The sequence below is a fragment of the Augochlora pura genome, chromosome 2, assembly GCF_028453695.1.
Source record: "Augochlora pura isolate Apur16 chromosome 2, APUR_v2.2.1, whole genome shotgun sequence".
NCBI lineage: Eukaryota > Metazoa > Arthropoda > Insecta > Hymenoptera > Halictidae > Augochlora > Augochlora pura.
Window position 1 is genome coordinate 23,862,826 of NC_135773.1, and position 14,500 is coordinate 23,877,325.

At 39.0% G+C, this 14,500-nt stretch overlaps 4 protein-coding genes across 4 annotated transcripts in view; all 4 read left to right on the top strand.

The window, feature by feature from the left end:
• The window catches only part of LOC144478314 (uncharacterized), a 1,833-nt gene extending 1,598 nt beyond the window's left edge, over positions 1-235 (top strand). Inside the window, exon 4 of the mRNA XM_078196082.1 lies at positions 188-235. Coding sequence (XP_078052208.1) covers positions 188-235 — 48 coding nt within the window. The remainder of the gene's footprint in view (positions 1-187) is intronic.
• Positions 182-2,112, top strand: LOC144477912 (uncharacterized). The gene is made up of 3 exons (XM_078195642.1): positions 182-313; positions 969-1,239; positions 1,968-2,112. The coding sequence occupies exons 1-3, from the start codon at positions 238-240 to the stop codon at positions 1,987-1,989; spliced, it is 369 nt and encodes a 122-aa protein (XP_078051768.1). The 5' UTR covers positions 182-237; the 3' UTR covers positions 1,990-2,112.
• Positions 2,113-2,721: 609 nt separating this feature from the next.
• Positions 2,722-4,630, top strand: LOC144478439 (uncharacterized). Its single transcript, XM_078196310.1, has 6 exons — positions 2,722-2,766; positions 2,829-2,865; positions 3,124-3,314; positions 3,609-3,846; positions 4,185-4,320; positions 4,537-4,630. The coding sequence occupies exons 1-6, from the start codon at positions 2,722-2,724 to the stop codon at positions 4,628-4,630; spliced, it is 741 nt and encodes a 246-aa protein (XP_078052436.1).
• Positions 4,631-8,742: 4,112 nt separating this feature from the next.
• On the top strand, positions 8,743-12,926 carry LOC144478404 (calaxin-like). Its single transcript, XM_078196254.1, has 4 exons — positions 8,743-9,081; positions 10,804-10,914; positions 11,146-11,399; positions 11,574-12,926. The coding sequence occupies exons 1-4, from the start codon at positions 8,743-8,745 to the stop codon at positions 11,791-11,793; spliced, it is 924 nt and encodes a 307-aa protein (XP_078052380.1). The 3' UTR covers positions 11,794-12,926.
• Positions 12,927-14,500: the final 1,574 nt, after the last annotated feature.

The window sequence follows — 14,500 nt, forward strand, 5'->3', positions numbered from 1 at the left end:
GTCGCGTTAATACCGGGTCCGAGACTTTTTTCAAAGCGAAGGCTCGTCGGTGCTAATGAGATGCGGTCGTTCCACGCAGGTGAGTACCAGTTTCGTACCTACGTAAACGCGTCGGGGTATCCCAGAGCGGTCACGGTTCCTATATAAAGACCGCCCTCATCATTTCCTCATCGTCATTTCGTACCAGATCCTCAGAGACGTCTGCCACACTACTCCACTACTCCACTGCCTGTAAACATGGTGAACATCGTTCCGATCGTTTTCGCCGCGATCATCGCCGTCGCCTACGGTTATCCGGCCAACGTGGAACAAGGTACGGCAATCATCTGTTCCCGAGAAACAACTTCATATTTTCGAGAATATTGACTGGCACTGAGAGTGTCGGCTTGGAACTGTAGGACCACTCATTTCGCCGAATTTTCATGGTTAATGTTTCTTTATCTTGGAATTGACCTATGATTTCTTGGATTATAATGGAGAAAAGAGAATAATAGCGTTTTCAGTCATTCATTTCAACTTTCTTTATTTTTATTAACTACAGAAAGCAAAGAAAGGAAAAATTAAAAAATATATAAAGACTTTGTTTTATATCATTCTCCAAAGCTTTACTAAAAAATATACGATTTTGGACAAGTCACGTTGCTTTTATATAGACCAATCTGATTTCTATAAATAGCGTTAAAAAATGTCGGTCTGTTGTGAGTGACGGTGTAAAAAGTACAGGTCGAACATGCGTCGAAAAGAAATTCGTCTGACACGAATCCAACCGTATTGTTGGTGTCCTGACTCATCGTTTAGTCCTCATCATTTCGCAGGCTGGCACGAATTGTCGACCGTGGTAGCAGCCTTACTTCCAGCGAAGGTCGATGTCATTCTCGCTTCCTAAATTAGAGTCAGTCCCCCGTCGCCCGTTCGTTTACACGGTTTCGTAACCAGCGAAAACATTCCACGTGTTTTGGTTTTTCCAGGTGTGATGCTAACTAGATTAGCCAGAGAAGCGCTGCCAGACCCGGGCCACCATCATCGCGGCTACGGCTACGGTGGATACGGGCACGGCGGTTTCGGAGGTTACGGAGGCTACGGTGGATACGGTGGATACGGTGGTCACGGTGGATACGGTCACGGCGGCTACGGTGGATATCCTGGCGGTTATGGCGGCGGTGTTTCCGGAAGTTCTGCTCATGCGGGCTCCATCAGCTCGCCTTTCGGATCCGCTTCCTTCGCCAGCGCCAAGGCTGGGTAAATAAATCTCCGATACAATTAATATAAATAATAAAACACCATGGAACCATTTTAGCACAGATTAAACAGTAACCATACTCGAAATAATAATTATTAGGTTGGTGCATATGAATTGTCAAATATAAAACTGTATATCTTTTTTTTGTAATCAAAAGCTGTTGATTTAATTAAAATATAGCCCAAGCCATTCCACGGGAATGTACATACCAGGTGTTAAAGTAGACACTTACAGCTTCAATTTAAGCTATTTAAAGTCAAAATTGCTCCACGGGAACCTGATTAGAAGTTCACCTAATCTGCCAGAATGAGTGCCAGGCTACCTGATATCGTCGAATAGTTGATTAAAAAATTCATAAAAAATTCCCAGGCCATTCCACCGGAATGTACGTTCTGGGGTCTTAGAGTAGACACTTTCAGCTTCAATTTAAGCTATCTAAAGTCCAAATTGCTCCACGGGAACGCGATCGAAAATTAGCCGAAAGTCCAAAAATGAGCCCCAGACCGCCTGATACCGTCGAATAGTTGATTAAAAAATTTATAAAAAATTCCCAGGCCACTCCACGGGAATGTTCATTGCCAGGTCTTAAAGTAGACACTCTAAGCTTCAATTTAAGCTATATAAAGTCAAAATTGCTCCACGAGAACATATTTTGAAACTCAGCTAACAACGAGTATACACGTCAGAAGGAAATGGTAATTTTATATTGCTATATTTTCTGTTGCAGATCCGCTGGATTCGGCCGATGAAACATCGATCGATTTGTACACTGACTCACGGGAACATGGAATCGTCCAGGCTCACCGTTCGCAATTGTTTAATATTGTCTAATTTGTAATTAAGTCTATGAAATAAACTTTTATACCACTAAATTTGCTGTTCTCTTTAAAACACACACAGATGTCCTAATAGCTTCGAGCCTACGAAAATGAATAGTAATAACGACAGTAATTAATTGATTTCACACGTGTATATGAAGATGATAAAACACTGTATAGTGTGACGCGGGAAGAACATACGGGACGCTCTAATATTATACTGTACCATATTATATAATGATAAAATAAAGTTATTATTCTATAGTGTAATAGCATAATATATAATATATCGCACAATAATATATTACTATATAAAATATAATATTATATATATAATATAAAATATTATAAAAACATTCCTCGATAAAATAAAGTGAAGTGATTTTTATATAGTCAGCAGTTATGGTTGCTCTATACGCCCAATGAAATATTTATCCAGACGACACTTGTTTCTCTCGTTCAGCGATTAGTATTGTTTCCGCTTGGATCGAGGCACGGTCGATAGTAGTCCGGATGTTTTCAGCGAATGTTTCGAAAACACCAGCATGCTTCGATCTGCCAACAGAGAGCCGTGCCGCTCTTATAAAAGCGATCGTTCGCGCGCCGTCGATCGACAATCAATTTTTTTCCTCGCCGGAAGTTCATGGTTCTATCGACGAAAAAATGAAACCGTCCGCGTCGATTCTACTGTTCTCGTTCTTCCTGCAAGTGAGTCCGTGCTTTCGAAAAATCGTTTCTCTGTTGGATATAATTCTGTTCAATGTTTCCAGGCCCACTGCGGAGTCCTCGTTGTTTTGGAGTCGAAAGGTATACGAAAATCATTTAAACATTTCGATCGCGTAAAACGACGAATAATGATTCGAAGAAGAAGAGGAATTCGTCGAAAAACGCGTCGACGAAAATGCAATCAAGAAGATATTGTTCGATCAATGTCAGATATTTATTTAAATATTTTCTTGATTGCATTTTCGTCGACGCGTTTCTCGACGAACATTAATATTAATAACAGATATCCTAATAATAAAATATATCGTAAGGAGAACCTAAACGTCTCTTTGTTGTCAGAGAATGGCACAGAAGCGGCCGAGCAGCGCAGCGCAAGGGTTCACCGAGTCGCCAGCAGCGATTTCCATGAAACCGAGGACAACGTTTATGTGAAAAATGTCATGGACCCGGAAACGGCGGAGCAGACGCTTCCGTTGAACAATAGGAAACGGGAAAAGTTAGCTGAGCTGGCCGACTCGGCGCACGGCGAGGTAAACTAATTTATTTTGTGGAGTCACGTCGTCGAATCGATGAGACAATGAGATGCGAAATTGTCTATATTATATAATTGTATATATATTATAGTATATTATAGAATTGTTGATATATTATAACAAATTATATAACTGTCTTATTATATCGAATTTCCCGTGTCGAAATTTAATACGACAGCAAAGGGTTAATTCATTAAAAAGTGAATTTAAAAAAATACAATTTAGAAAAATTAATTTAAAAGTGTTAAAATATAAACATAGGGCGCATATAAATTAGCTGGCTTTTTACAGACGGAATTGTTCAAGTATTTGAAAACGATTTTGAAAGACTTGTCGCGCGACGGCGGCATCGCGTCGTCGAAGACTGTTGACCCGAGATTTAACGAGCAAACGGAAATAACCGAATCACCGGCGTCCATTAAATCGTTGCCTAGGAACGCCATCATTTCGACGAATTTCCTTAATTTGCCAGACGACATGGATATTTATTATTCGGACGGCCGGGATTCCCAGAAGAGCACCAAGACCGGTACTCCTCACTTTGTTCTACATCGAAGAAATCACTTTTATTTATTAACACTTTCAGGACCGAACAATGATAAAAATAAAAATTCTTCGCATGCTAAAGCCACTGACGTATAATTGATATCATAGATCATTTGTTTCATTTGAAATTTGTTTCATCCATGACGTTATAACAGTGTGAGTCAGACACGTGATTTCATTCGCAATCTGATAACTGTAAATTGTTATTGATTTCTGTTAAATGGCAAACAAAATTCGATCCTTCCGACGTTTAATATCAACAATGTGAGACGATTGGCTAAACGTCTTTCTCTGACTTTATTGTTCTTGTTATGCATGTAGGACGAGACTATGTTGCGAAATCCAGCGAATCGGAGCCGCAGATGATGAGGAACGTCGACCAATATCTCGACAGGCTGCTCACCGATATCCAGAATCATGTGTCCTACATTCGCAACATCCTCGAGAGACTTTGTTGGTAAGCAGAGTTAACGCTTTGCTTTTTTTGCAGAAACTGTATCGTCTCACCAACGTAACTAACTTATCAAAAATTTATAAATTGATAATGCGAGTGGAATGACGAGTTAACTCGATCAGCAAAGTGTTAGTTATTAATATTAATAACAAAGTTTAGCAGTTATTAATATTATCCTAAAATCTTTAACAGGCTCGTTTATTGTTCAACCTGTTTCAGGAAGCATCGTTCGAAGTCGTCGTCCCAACCGGAAGGCGACATCTCGAAGCATCCCCTGGCAACGGCACAACAGAAACGAGCCTCGACGGTTTAAATCGAATCTCGAACGCAGCTAGTAAAACATACTTAACAAAAATAATTGTCACCGAAACGATTGCGGCATTAAAAACATATAACTAAAGCGGACACTTCGCCGTCGTATTAAATCTGAAATGCATTACGCGAAGACAGTAGATGGCGTTCGTTTCTCATCCCTTATGGAAAGAATCGTATTATTCATCGAACTTGTTTATACAATTTATTTACGATTCTTTTTCGAACAGTTAACTAACAACGAAGATTCTAACAAAATCCAGTAACACGCGACCGATAGAACCGTATTTTAAAGCGATTCCTATCGTTTGAAATGTTTGATCGATTCCCGGCTGTAACTGTTGGCGACCAACAAGAAACAATCGCGACACGTTTGCTACTCGTTAAACGGTAAGTCTGTTTTCTAATACGATTAATAGATACTAGGCCGCGATGACGTATACCGAGCGAGTCGAACGGAAACGAGCTCGCGAGACAGGTGGTTCGAAATTCGTGGAAACATATCGAGAATCAATTAAGGGTATCTCGTCGTCGAATCTTTCGAAAATGGATTCGGGACTTTATTTTTCAATAACGACGCGCGATCGGACTGTTTTCACGATTTACTCGGATATCGTTTGCGATAAATGAAAATAGTTTTCGCTAATTGAACTAAATAGTTTTTATTATTTCTTCGACGTGGCAATTTTACGTGTTCCGTCGTTAAGTTAACTCTGTGTTTATCGGAAGTTTATTAATGAGCTTTTCAACGACTGAACTGGGTCCAAGAGGAGTTCGATAATTATATATTAAATAATAATAGCAAAAGAAATTGTTACAGTTCATCAAATTAACTGATCTAGAATTTTTCGAAATTAAAAAAATCATCGCTTCTTAAAGGAAGAATTTTGCAGCTCTTTGGACTTCGGTCATTTTTTAAAACCATATTTTTCGACTCGTTTCGATGTTTGATTAAAATTATACTTAAATGGATTACGATTATATTTAAAATACTTTGGCAGAGTTTTTTTACATAAATAGACTATGTAATTCCATTGTTCCCCTGTTCTATCTGGATCCAAGCAATCGATTAACGTTCCAACATCGAATTCTATTTACGCGTTACTCCGTGGCTATCGTGCGCAAAGTTTAGAGTTTCTTATTGTTGCTCGTACACGTTGAAGGCACTCGTGTGACCTATTAATCGCTCGTACACGAACTTCGCGGAGTTAAATCGAAGATACGCGGCGTCGGCGGCATTGTATCCGGAGCTGCTCGTCACGCGAGCTAATTTCGAGAGCTGCCCACCTACGATGATTGAACTCGAGCTAACAGGGAAGAGAGAGAGAGGATAAAGTTCGATACGAGCTTTCGAACGGTTCGTTTCGACAGTTTCAATTCATCGTTTTCAAGTATTCAGCGGTTTCGAATGTGATTCCAGAGTAACCGCATTTCGGTAACTGTACTCGCTGTCGTAACCAATCTACATACGCTACAGGATAATACGATCCTTCTTTAACCCTTTTTACCTCTTTAACCCACTATCGTTTTAATGCTGTGACGATTAGCATTTGTTTGCCCTTAATATTTTTAATAATAGAACCGGACAATTTTTGTTTCTTTTATTGTCTTTATGTAATTTTGTTTCTAGACTTTGATAAGAATTTATTTTTATTTGTAGAAGAAATTAATCATTTATTCATTTAGAACGACGCGTTGGAGGGACTAGTTTACTGTGAATTAATTATTTTGCTATCACTTGGAATGTCAGATAAATTCTTTTCTTGGCGTTTGAGCCTGCAATGGAAATTGTAAAATGACTGAATTAATTATTTTGCCATCACTTGGAATACCAAATATTTATTCGGCGGCTTTCGTTTCTTTCTTTTCTTGGCTTTTGTGCCTGCGATGGAAATTTAAGACACGAGTTTTGGAGATTTTAGTATTTCAGTAATTTACATGGACGCTTCATCGAAATCGCTTCTTCTAAAAGTTCGAAAATGATTATTTTACAAATAGAAGTACAGTCGATGGAAATTTTCCTGTTTTCCGAAGTACATAATGAAGGTTCGAGTGAAGCAGTAGCGCCTGTTGAAGAGCAACCCCCGGCATACGTTGCGGTCGAGTCGCGTGAGATGCGCTCGTTTGGGTGCCCCAGTCTACGACTCTATCTTTTCAGCGCATCCAGTGCTCCAAAAATTAAAACATTAGGGTGCCCCACAACCTCCTTTCCTTGCCATATAATTCATATCCATTTTCGTTATCACCATTATTTACTATCTTTACCACTACTATTATTATCTAATAAATATTATTATTCCGAATGCATATAATTTAACCCTTTGCACTCGAAGCCGCATCAACCAGAAATCTGCACGTGACATATAAAATTTTATTCTCTCGCCACCGATATTTAAATATTCAATTCTATATGAGCACTCAAGAAATATAAAATTCCTTTTTCTTCGAAGAAATTGATACCATCGAAGAAATTGCAATAAATGTAAAGAAAATGGTATGGCAAGGGGTTAACACAGCGAGAACGCGATCGTTCTTCTCCAGAGATTATTACCAGTACCAGGCACGATGCTATAAGCCCTTGCTAGCCGCTTCTCGAAACGAACGTTCCGTTGTTATCCCGTAAACGGTTCCAGACTTCGCGGAGAACTTTTCATATTTCATCTCGCAGCTAACGGGTTTCCGACACGCACCAATCCAATTCCATCCCCTCGGGCCTGCTGCACCCGCATAACAAAGCGCATTATGCAAAGCGATCCATTTAACCCTATCCTTGTAACGTCGACTTTTCCGTAACGAACTCGTTGCGAAGGGTTCAGCGAACAATCTCCCATGGAGAAGGCGATATATCGGTGTATCTCTCATTAACTCCTTGCACTATAATAACGAGTCAGGCTCGTGATACAGATTTCATGCAGGACCTAATAGATATTAATATTATTAATTTCCACTATATCGAAATAAAAATAAATTCTTCCATTGTCAAAGTCTAGAAACGAAAGCGCATAAAGATAATGAGAGAAACAAAAATTGTCTGGCCCTATTAAGGAAAATATTAAGGATAAATTAATGCTAATCTATGCAGCTTGAAAGGAGTCGTAGTTCAAGGGGTTAACTCAGCTTCCCGAACTCTCGGTTTCATTCTACGTTTTTCCTCCGAGTTTCACTCGATTTATACTATAAGATTACTATATATTACCCTTGTTCGTCCCTTACTTGAATATTCTTCAATTATATGGTCCCCGAAGAGCGCTAATCAACAATTTACTTTTCTCTTCGTGTATAATTTCATGTAAAAAGGACTACGGTCCGTTTATAAATAAATAATAATGATAATAAATATCTCGATATAGTTATCGTTGTACGATATAGTTATCTCGAGTTATCGGTTTCCAATTAGTCAGTCCTTCAATCGAAGGATTCGTCCGAGGATCGAACCCGATGAATCATTTCGCGTTTTATTGATCAATCGATCTCCGGTAACCATAGCTTCTATCGTCCTATCGCAATCAATCTCTGCCCTCACGTCCGACCGCCTATAATTAGAACGAAATAGAAATGTTTCGGCGGAACAATATATGAAAAGTAAAAAAATTAATTGACTAATCGAGCGAGTCGCTCGAGGTAAACTTACTTCCGGCGGACGATACGATAAAAGCTGAAAGGATCCTAGTATAACGCTTCGTCTATTGCCATTTATTAATAAATATTCAATTACCGATTTTACCTGTATCATCCAGAATTTCACATGTCAATAAAACCGATAAATAGCCAAGAAATTGAATTTCACAAAGCGAATAGAAAAAGAAACGAAATCGTGATAGATCACAGGACAACACTGCACTTTACACTTCCGGCTTGATAATTAATAAATTCAACACTTCGACTGCCACGTCGTAAACAATAAATCATACAACATGGACAACAATTTCAACGTTTAATAAAACGTAATAAAAAATACGCGATAAATTAAATTAAAACTTTGATCTCCTATTCGAAGTATATAATAAAAGGCGAATGAAATTGTTAATAACGATCCCCGCGGTAAATGCGTTTTACAGCGAACGATTTCACGTCGAGCAGATTGGCTGACACGAGTTCGGAAATTTCGCAGAGATGACCGAAGAGCGGAACGTTACCACGGGTGCGAGGCCTCGATCCGAGCGCGGGGCCGTCGTCGGCGCCGGCGTCGGCGTCGGCGTCGGCGTCGAAGGTAGAACCGTCGCTGGGCTTCGCGCTGGCTCCACACTGATGAAGAGCGTCTCTATCTTTTTGATGAGTGGTCGCAAAGCCTCCGTGGAATCGAAAAGGTTGACTTCCGGCGGCCCGAAGCACGAGCAGCCGCGAAGGAGGCGTCGCGCGAGGATGCCGGACGGAACCGGCGGCGCTAGAAATTCCACCCACACCGTCAAGCTCATCGAGTCGCTTCGGAAGAAGACAAGATTCTCGTGGCAAGTGAACTCGCACTGTACTTGAAATTATTTTAATTAGCCCTATATGTCATCCCTTATATGTATCTTCTATGCCTATTTGTACGCTCGACGCGTTAACTAATGAAGAGGAGTGTTTTCCTGAAAAAGAAACGATAAAAATTAATTGAAAATAATTTCATATATAATCTGATATGGCAAGTGAACTCGTACTGTACTTGAAATTATTTTAATTAGCCCTGTATGTCATCCCTTATATGTATCTTCTATGCCTATTTGTACGCTCGACGCGTTAACTAATGAAGAGGAGTGTTTTCCTGAAAAAGAAACGATAGAGTTAATTGAAAATAATTTCATATATAATCTGATATCAGACACGACTTGCTTGTACAACGTTACAAGATTTAATTAACTTCTATATTTATTGCTACTTTCTAATTACTTTCTTATTAGACGTCGGAGGTTAGATTCCTGGATAAAGTTGGTTTATTGAGATTAACTGTGCATTTAGCCAATTTAACGAGTTTTCTAGAAATGAATATACTATATAATTTATAATTAAAATAGTCTCGAAAGCAAAGAGTTGAATGCTGCGTTTCGCAGTCTTATGATTGTAAAAGCTTTGCAAATGCTATCTTCATTGTGAATCTATGTATTTCGTTCTGTTAGCTCCAATTTAATTTATTTTTGCGTATCGGCATTGAAATAGTAATAACGACGGTCATAACAATAATAACAATATAATAATAGTAATATATCCATAGTAATAATAATAGCAATATATCCATAATAATAATAACAGTAACATATCCATAATAATAATAAAAACAGTAATATATATGCATAATAATAATAATAATAGTAATATATCCATAATAATGATGTTCCATTATTCCAACAATACCTGACAAAGTGCATGTTCGCCGAACACGTGACGCACTGCCAGCGCAGCATTTATTCCCAGCTAAACGAGTAGCCATCAAATCAAAATAAGCTATAAAAATTTATCGCCGCGTTTATGTTTGCCCTCGTAGCTCTCGGTAATGAGAAACGGATAGAACCTTTCCGGACAGGCTCGGCATTAAATGTCCCACCAGCATAGTTGCAATTTCCGTTTCTTCTCGGAATTATACAATATCGATGTTCTCGCAATTGCTTTTTACGTCTTCGAACATTATCATTGCCGGCCTTGGCCACTAATAAGTTATTTAACCTCTGACCGTGCCGTATTTCTGAATTCATACCGCACTGTACTTATTTAACACGTTCGTTATGCCCGTGACAGTCACGCTAAATTAGGATACCTTGTTTAGTTTGAATAATGGGAGAGATTTATTACAGGAATTATTTTTGTGACTGAAATTCTTACTGGAATTATTTTTGAATAATGAAAATTCGTCATTTGTATATTACAGAAACTAATCGATTCTTCTGTGAACCCTAAATAAATTAAATTCTAATTACAGAGATAGTTCCAATAAAGACAAATTTGTTTCACATCATTTTCCATTTCACTGAAAAACATATGATTTTTAACAAGTTACATTATTTTTATATAGACCATTTCTATAGCGAAAATATGCCTTATGTGTTAAGGGTTGCGTTGAAAAGAATTGCCGATTACTATAGCAAACGACAAAAATTCTGGTTCTCTCAAAGTTCTAGTTTTCCAGTGGACTACAAACAACCCTTATCACCGCGTCGCTCTCCATAATTAACTTAATGGACGTTGAATTGCCGCAGGCAGGAATTGGACAATCTCTGCAAGCTGTACAAAAAGTTAACCAGCTCCGGACAGCAACAAGTTGGCCAATCGTTCGTTATCGGCAGAAGGCGGCCATCCAGCCATACTATAGACGTAAGCGACACTTCGAATCATAGGAATTTTAAGTCGCGTGCGTGATCCTGTCATTTTCAGTCCCGCGAGGAAGCATGCAACTCGCATAACTTCTCCTACAATCGCGTCGCCCCTTCTCTCGACTCGGTCTTTTTGTCGCTCGTCACACGTAAACTCGCGGTCGCCCGTTGCTCACTTGTGCCCGGGGAACAGGATTATGGTAATGGTCTCTCGTTCGCTCTCCTAAACCAGGGTATCGACAGAACGGTGTTCAGAGACTTGCTGCACAACACGTTCAAAGTGATCACCGAGGACGCGCTTGTGGAGCGTATATTCTGCTGTTGGGACCGCGAGAACGAGGGGATCATTCGATTGGAACCGTGGATCATGGGCCTGGATCTGTATCTTCGCGGCAGTCTGCGGGAGAAGATAGAGTTCTGCTTCAAAGTTTACGACTTGAACAACGATGGATTTATCACGAAGGATGAGATCTTCCAACTGTTCAAGTAAATACAGTCGCTGTCATTTATCTTGGATCGTTCTATCATTTATTGTCCATTGTTCTATCGTTTGTCGCGCATCCTTTAATATGGCTGCCAGTCGTTTCTATTAAATCCTCACCGATCAAAATCTGGGAATAAAAATGAATGAAGGGAACAGAGATTGCTTTCCCATTGTAGAAAGTGTTTGATGAAGCAGCCAGGTGAAGAGGATCCAGACGAGGCGGTGAAAGATCTCTCGGAATTGGTGTTGAAGAAGCTGGACGTGGATCGCGACGGGAAGATCTCATTTCAAGACTATAAGCTAGCTGTGATGGAGGAACCGCTGCTTCTCGAGGCTTTCGGCCAATGCTTGGCTACCGATGAGAATTGTGCTCGCATCATCGACACGTTACAGTAATTGGATCATGCAGAAGTTACGTCGCATAATCAATATTGAATTTTTTTTATTAACGATCGTGTCGATTTCAAGAACGATGAATCTAGGGCATCATTTGGAATTTTACTTATTAGGGTGTTCCATAAGTTTCTTTTTATATATAATCATTTTTTAAATGATATAATCATTTTTAAATGATATATTATCTTTGAAATAATTATATATTATTGAAATTATTCTATATAGAAGGAAATGAGATTATGTACAGCGTGGGGCAGAAAAATCGCTCGACAAACTTGTAATCATGGCACCTGCCGTTTATTAAAAACAAATTCGATAGTAACCGTAATTACAAACAATAATAATATTAATAATAATATAATATAATATTAATAATAATAATAATATATAATATAATAATAATAATATTAATAATAATAATAATATTAATAATAATAAAATAATAATAGTATAATTACAAAATACGTTCGATCTGGCTTTCTTACAGCGTGCTTTGCTGAATCAGTCTTAACCCTCGGATTACCAAGCATCGAAATCATTTTGTTCGCCGTCACGCGTTCGACAGCGTCGCCGTTAACGGCCCCCGCTTCTTTTTCCCATAAGCTCCGTGAGTCTCGTTGTCTCGAAGAAAAACTATTCGATCGAACCGCCGATCCTCGACCGATAACCCGAAGGCTAATTTTTTTTAAACTATGAAAACGTTCTAGAGGTACGTATGTTACAAGTGATGCACAGGGGTTCCTTTTTTCATTTTCATTAACCGCGTAAAATCGAAACAATTGACTTCTTTCTCTTTTCCTCTCTTTTCTTTTTCACTCTGTCGCGCGCAACAAAATACGTATTTCCGGTTCCGGGGGACCCGCTCCGCGACCTCAAGGTTCCTTTTTTTATCTACGGACACGCCTCTCCATCTCTGCGTGTATGTCTCTCTGTATGCGTGTGCGTGTGAATGCATGTATGTATATCTCTCTCTCTCTCGCTCTCTCTCTCTCTCTCTATATATATATTTCTTTCACTTTTATCCATTTGTTCGATTATATATATATATTTATACGTACATACATACATACATATATTTATATATATATTTCTTGTATATATATTTTATATGTATTTATATTTATATTTATATATATATAGTATAAATATATATATTATATATACAATATAAATAAATATATATTATATATATTATGTATATATATACGTATTTCTGTAGTAATTAATATACACGAACGCGCCGGCGTCGCGTTCGCAGAAGTGCACGGGTCTCTTTCGCGCGCGCGCCATTTTTGTACAATTATCACTGGGGTAGGGGGGCAAAAGGGTTGTGAAACATCGTTCCGGTTGTACTAGGTTCGCTTTAGTTGTCTCTCTTCTCGCCTTTTTCTCTCTCTTTGTACATGCCCATCCGTGAACTTCTCACTCGGCGGTACCGCTATTATATATATATATATTAAATACAATTGTTTATATTGTTCCGTGTGCACCTTACGCGTTATATAGTCGTGATCAACGAACGGCTGGGAGGGGTGGGTGGGGTGGGTTTTTCCCGGGGGTGCGCTCTGCGAACGCGGTTATTCGTTAAACGCGCTCTCCACGGAAACGAGCGGGACTTTTCTTCGTATGCGCGAATAAAAAATAAACGATCCACGGTCTCGTTTCGTCAGAGTGCTTGAGATCTGCTGAGGGTTGTCGAACGACCGATATTTCCTCCACTTTGACGCGAAACTAGCGCGCGGATTGAATACTGTTCCATCGGTCAGGGTTACCACCCCTTTCTCTCGCGGAAGATTACCGTAAATGCAATTTTCAAATACTGTTCCATAGGTTAGGGTTACCACTAACCCCTTCTCTCGCAGAACAGTGCCTTAAATGCAATTTTTATACTGCGATTTTTAATATACAATTCAACTTTGCAGGGACGTTTGCACGATGATATTTTTTCGATGGTTTCAGCGTTGCGATAATTGTAAAACTGTTTTAGAATTTCTTGTTTAGTGTTCTTTAGAATTTAGTGTGAGTTTTCACAAAAGGGGAGGGGTTTGATTCGCGAGTGACGTTCGTCGGCCTCGATGCATTTTTTCTATTAGTCGCATCGATTAAATAACGATCGAATAAATAGGAGGTGTTGGCTAAGATTATCTTTGATCGCAACGGGACTGTTTAAATGTACACAAAGACGTATTTATGGAGGATAAAGAAGCAAGAAAGATCGTTCTTTAAAAAAATAAAGACGTTCAATCATTTTAATAAAGTATATAGCGTACGTAGACTCTTTTACATTCAGATCCTTGCGCGAATATAAATTATCGTGTATCAAGTTTTTGATACTAGAATCGCAGAACCTTTCTGCCAGTAATAAACAGTAGCGTACATAAAGAAATCGCGAGATAAAAAATTAAATCTACGCGAATCGTTTCGCAAGGGTTAATTCTCGATAAAAGATTCCCCATAAAATTCTCGATAAGAATCTTGATAAAAGGGGGATGATCTCGTCGTGCTCGCAGCCGAGAGAGAACAGCATCCAATCCGGTTCTAGAAACTAGACAACGAGGATTTCGAGGAGGATAGACGCGATTTCGTACGGTTTTTAGGCACTTAAATGTCGGGATGTAGTGTGAGGGAACCTTAAGGCGGAGGGTCTCGTCATCGTACGCCTATTTCTCTATTTACAGTCTTTGTCGGAGAGACGCGTGTTTTTTCT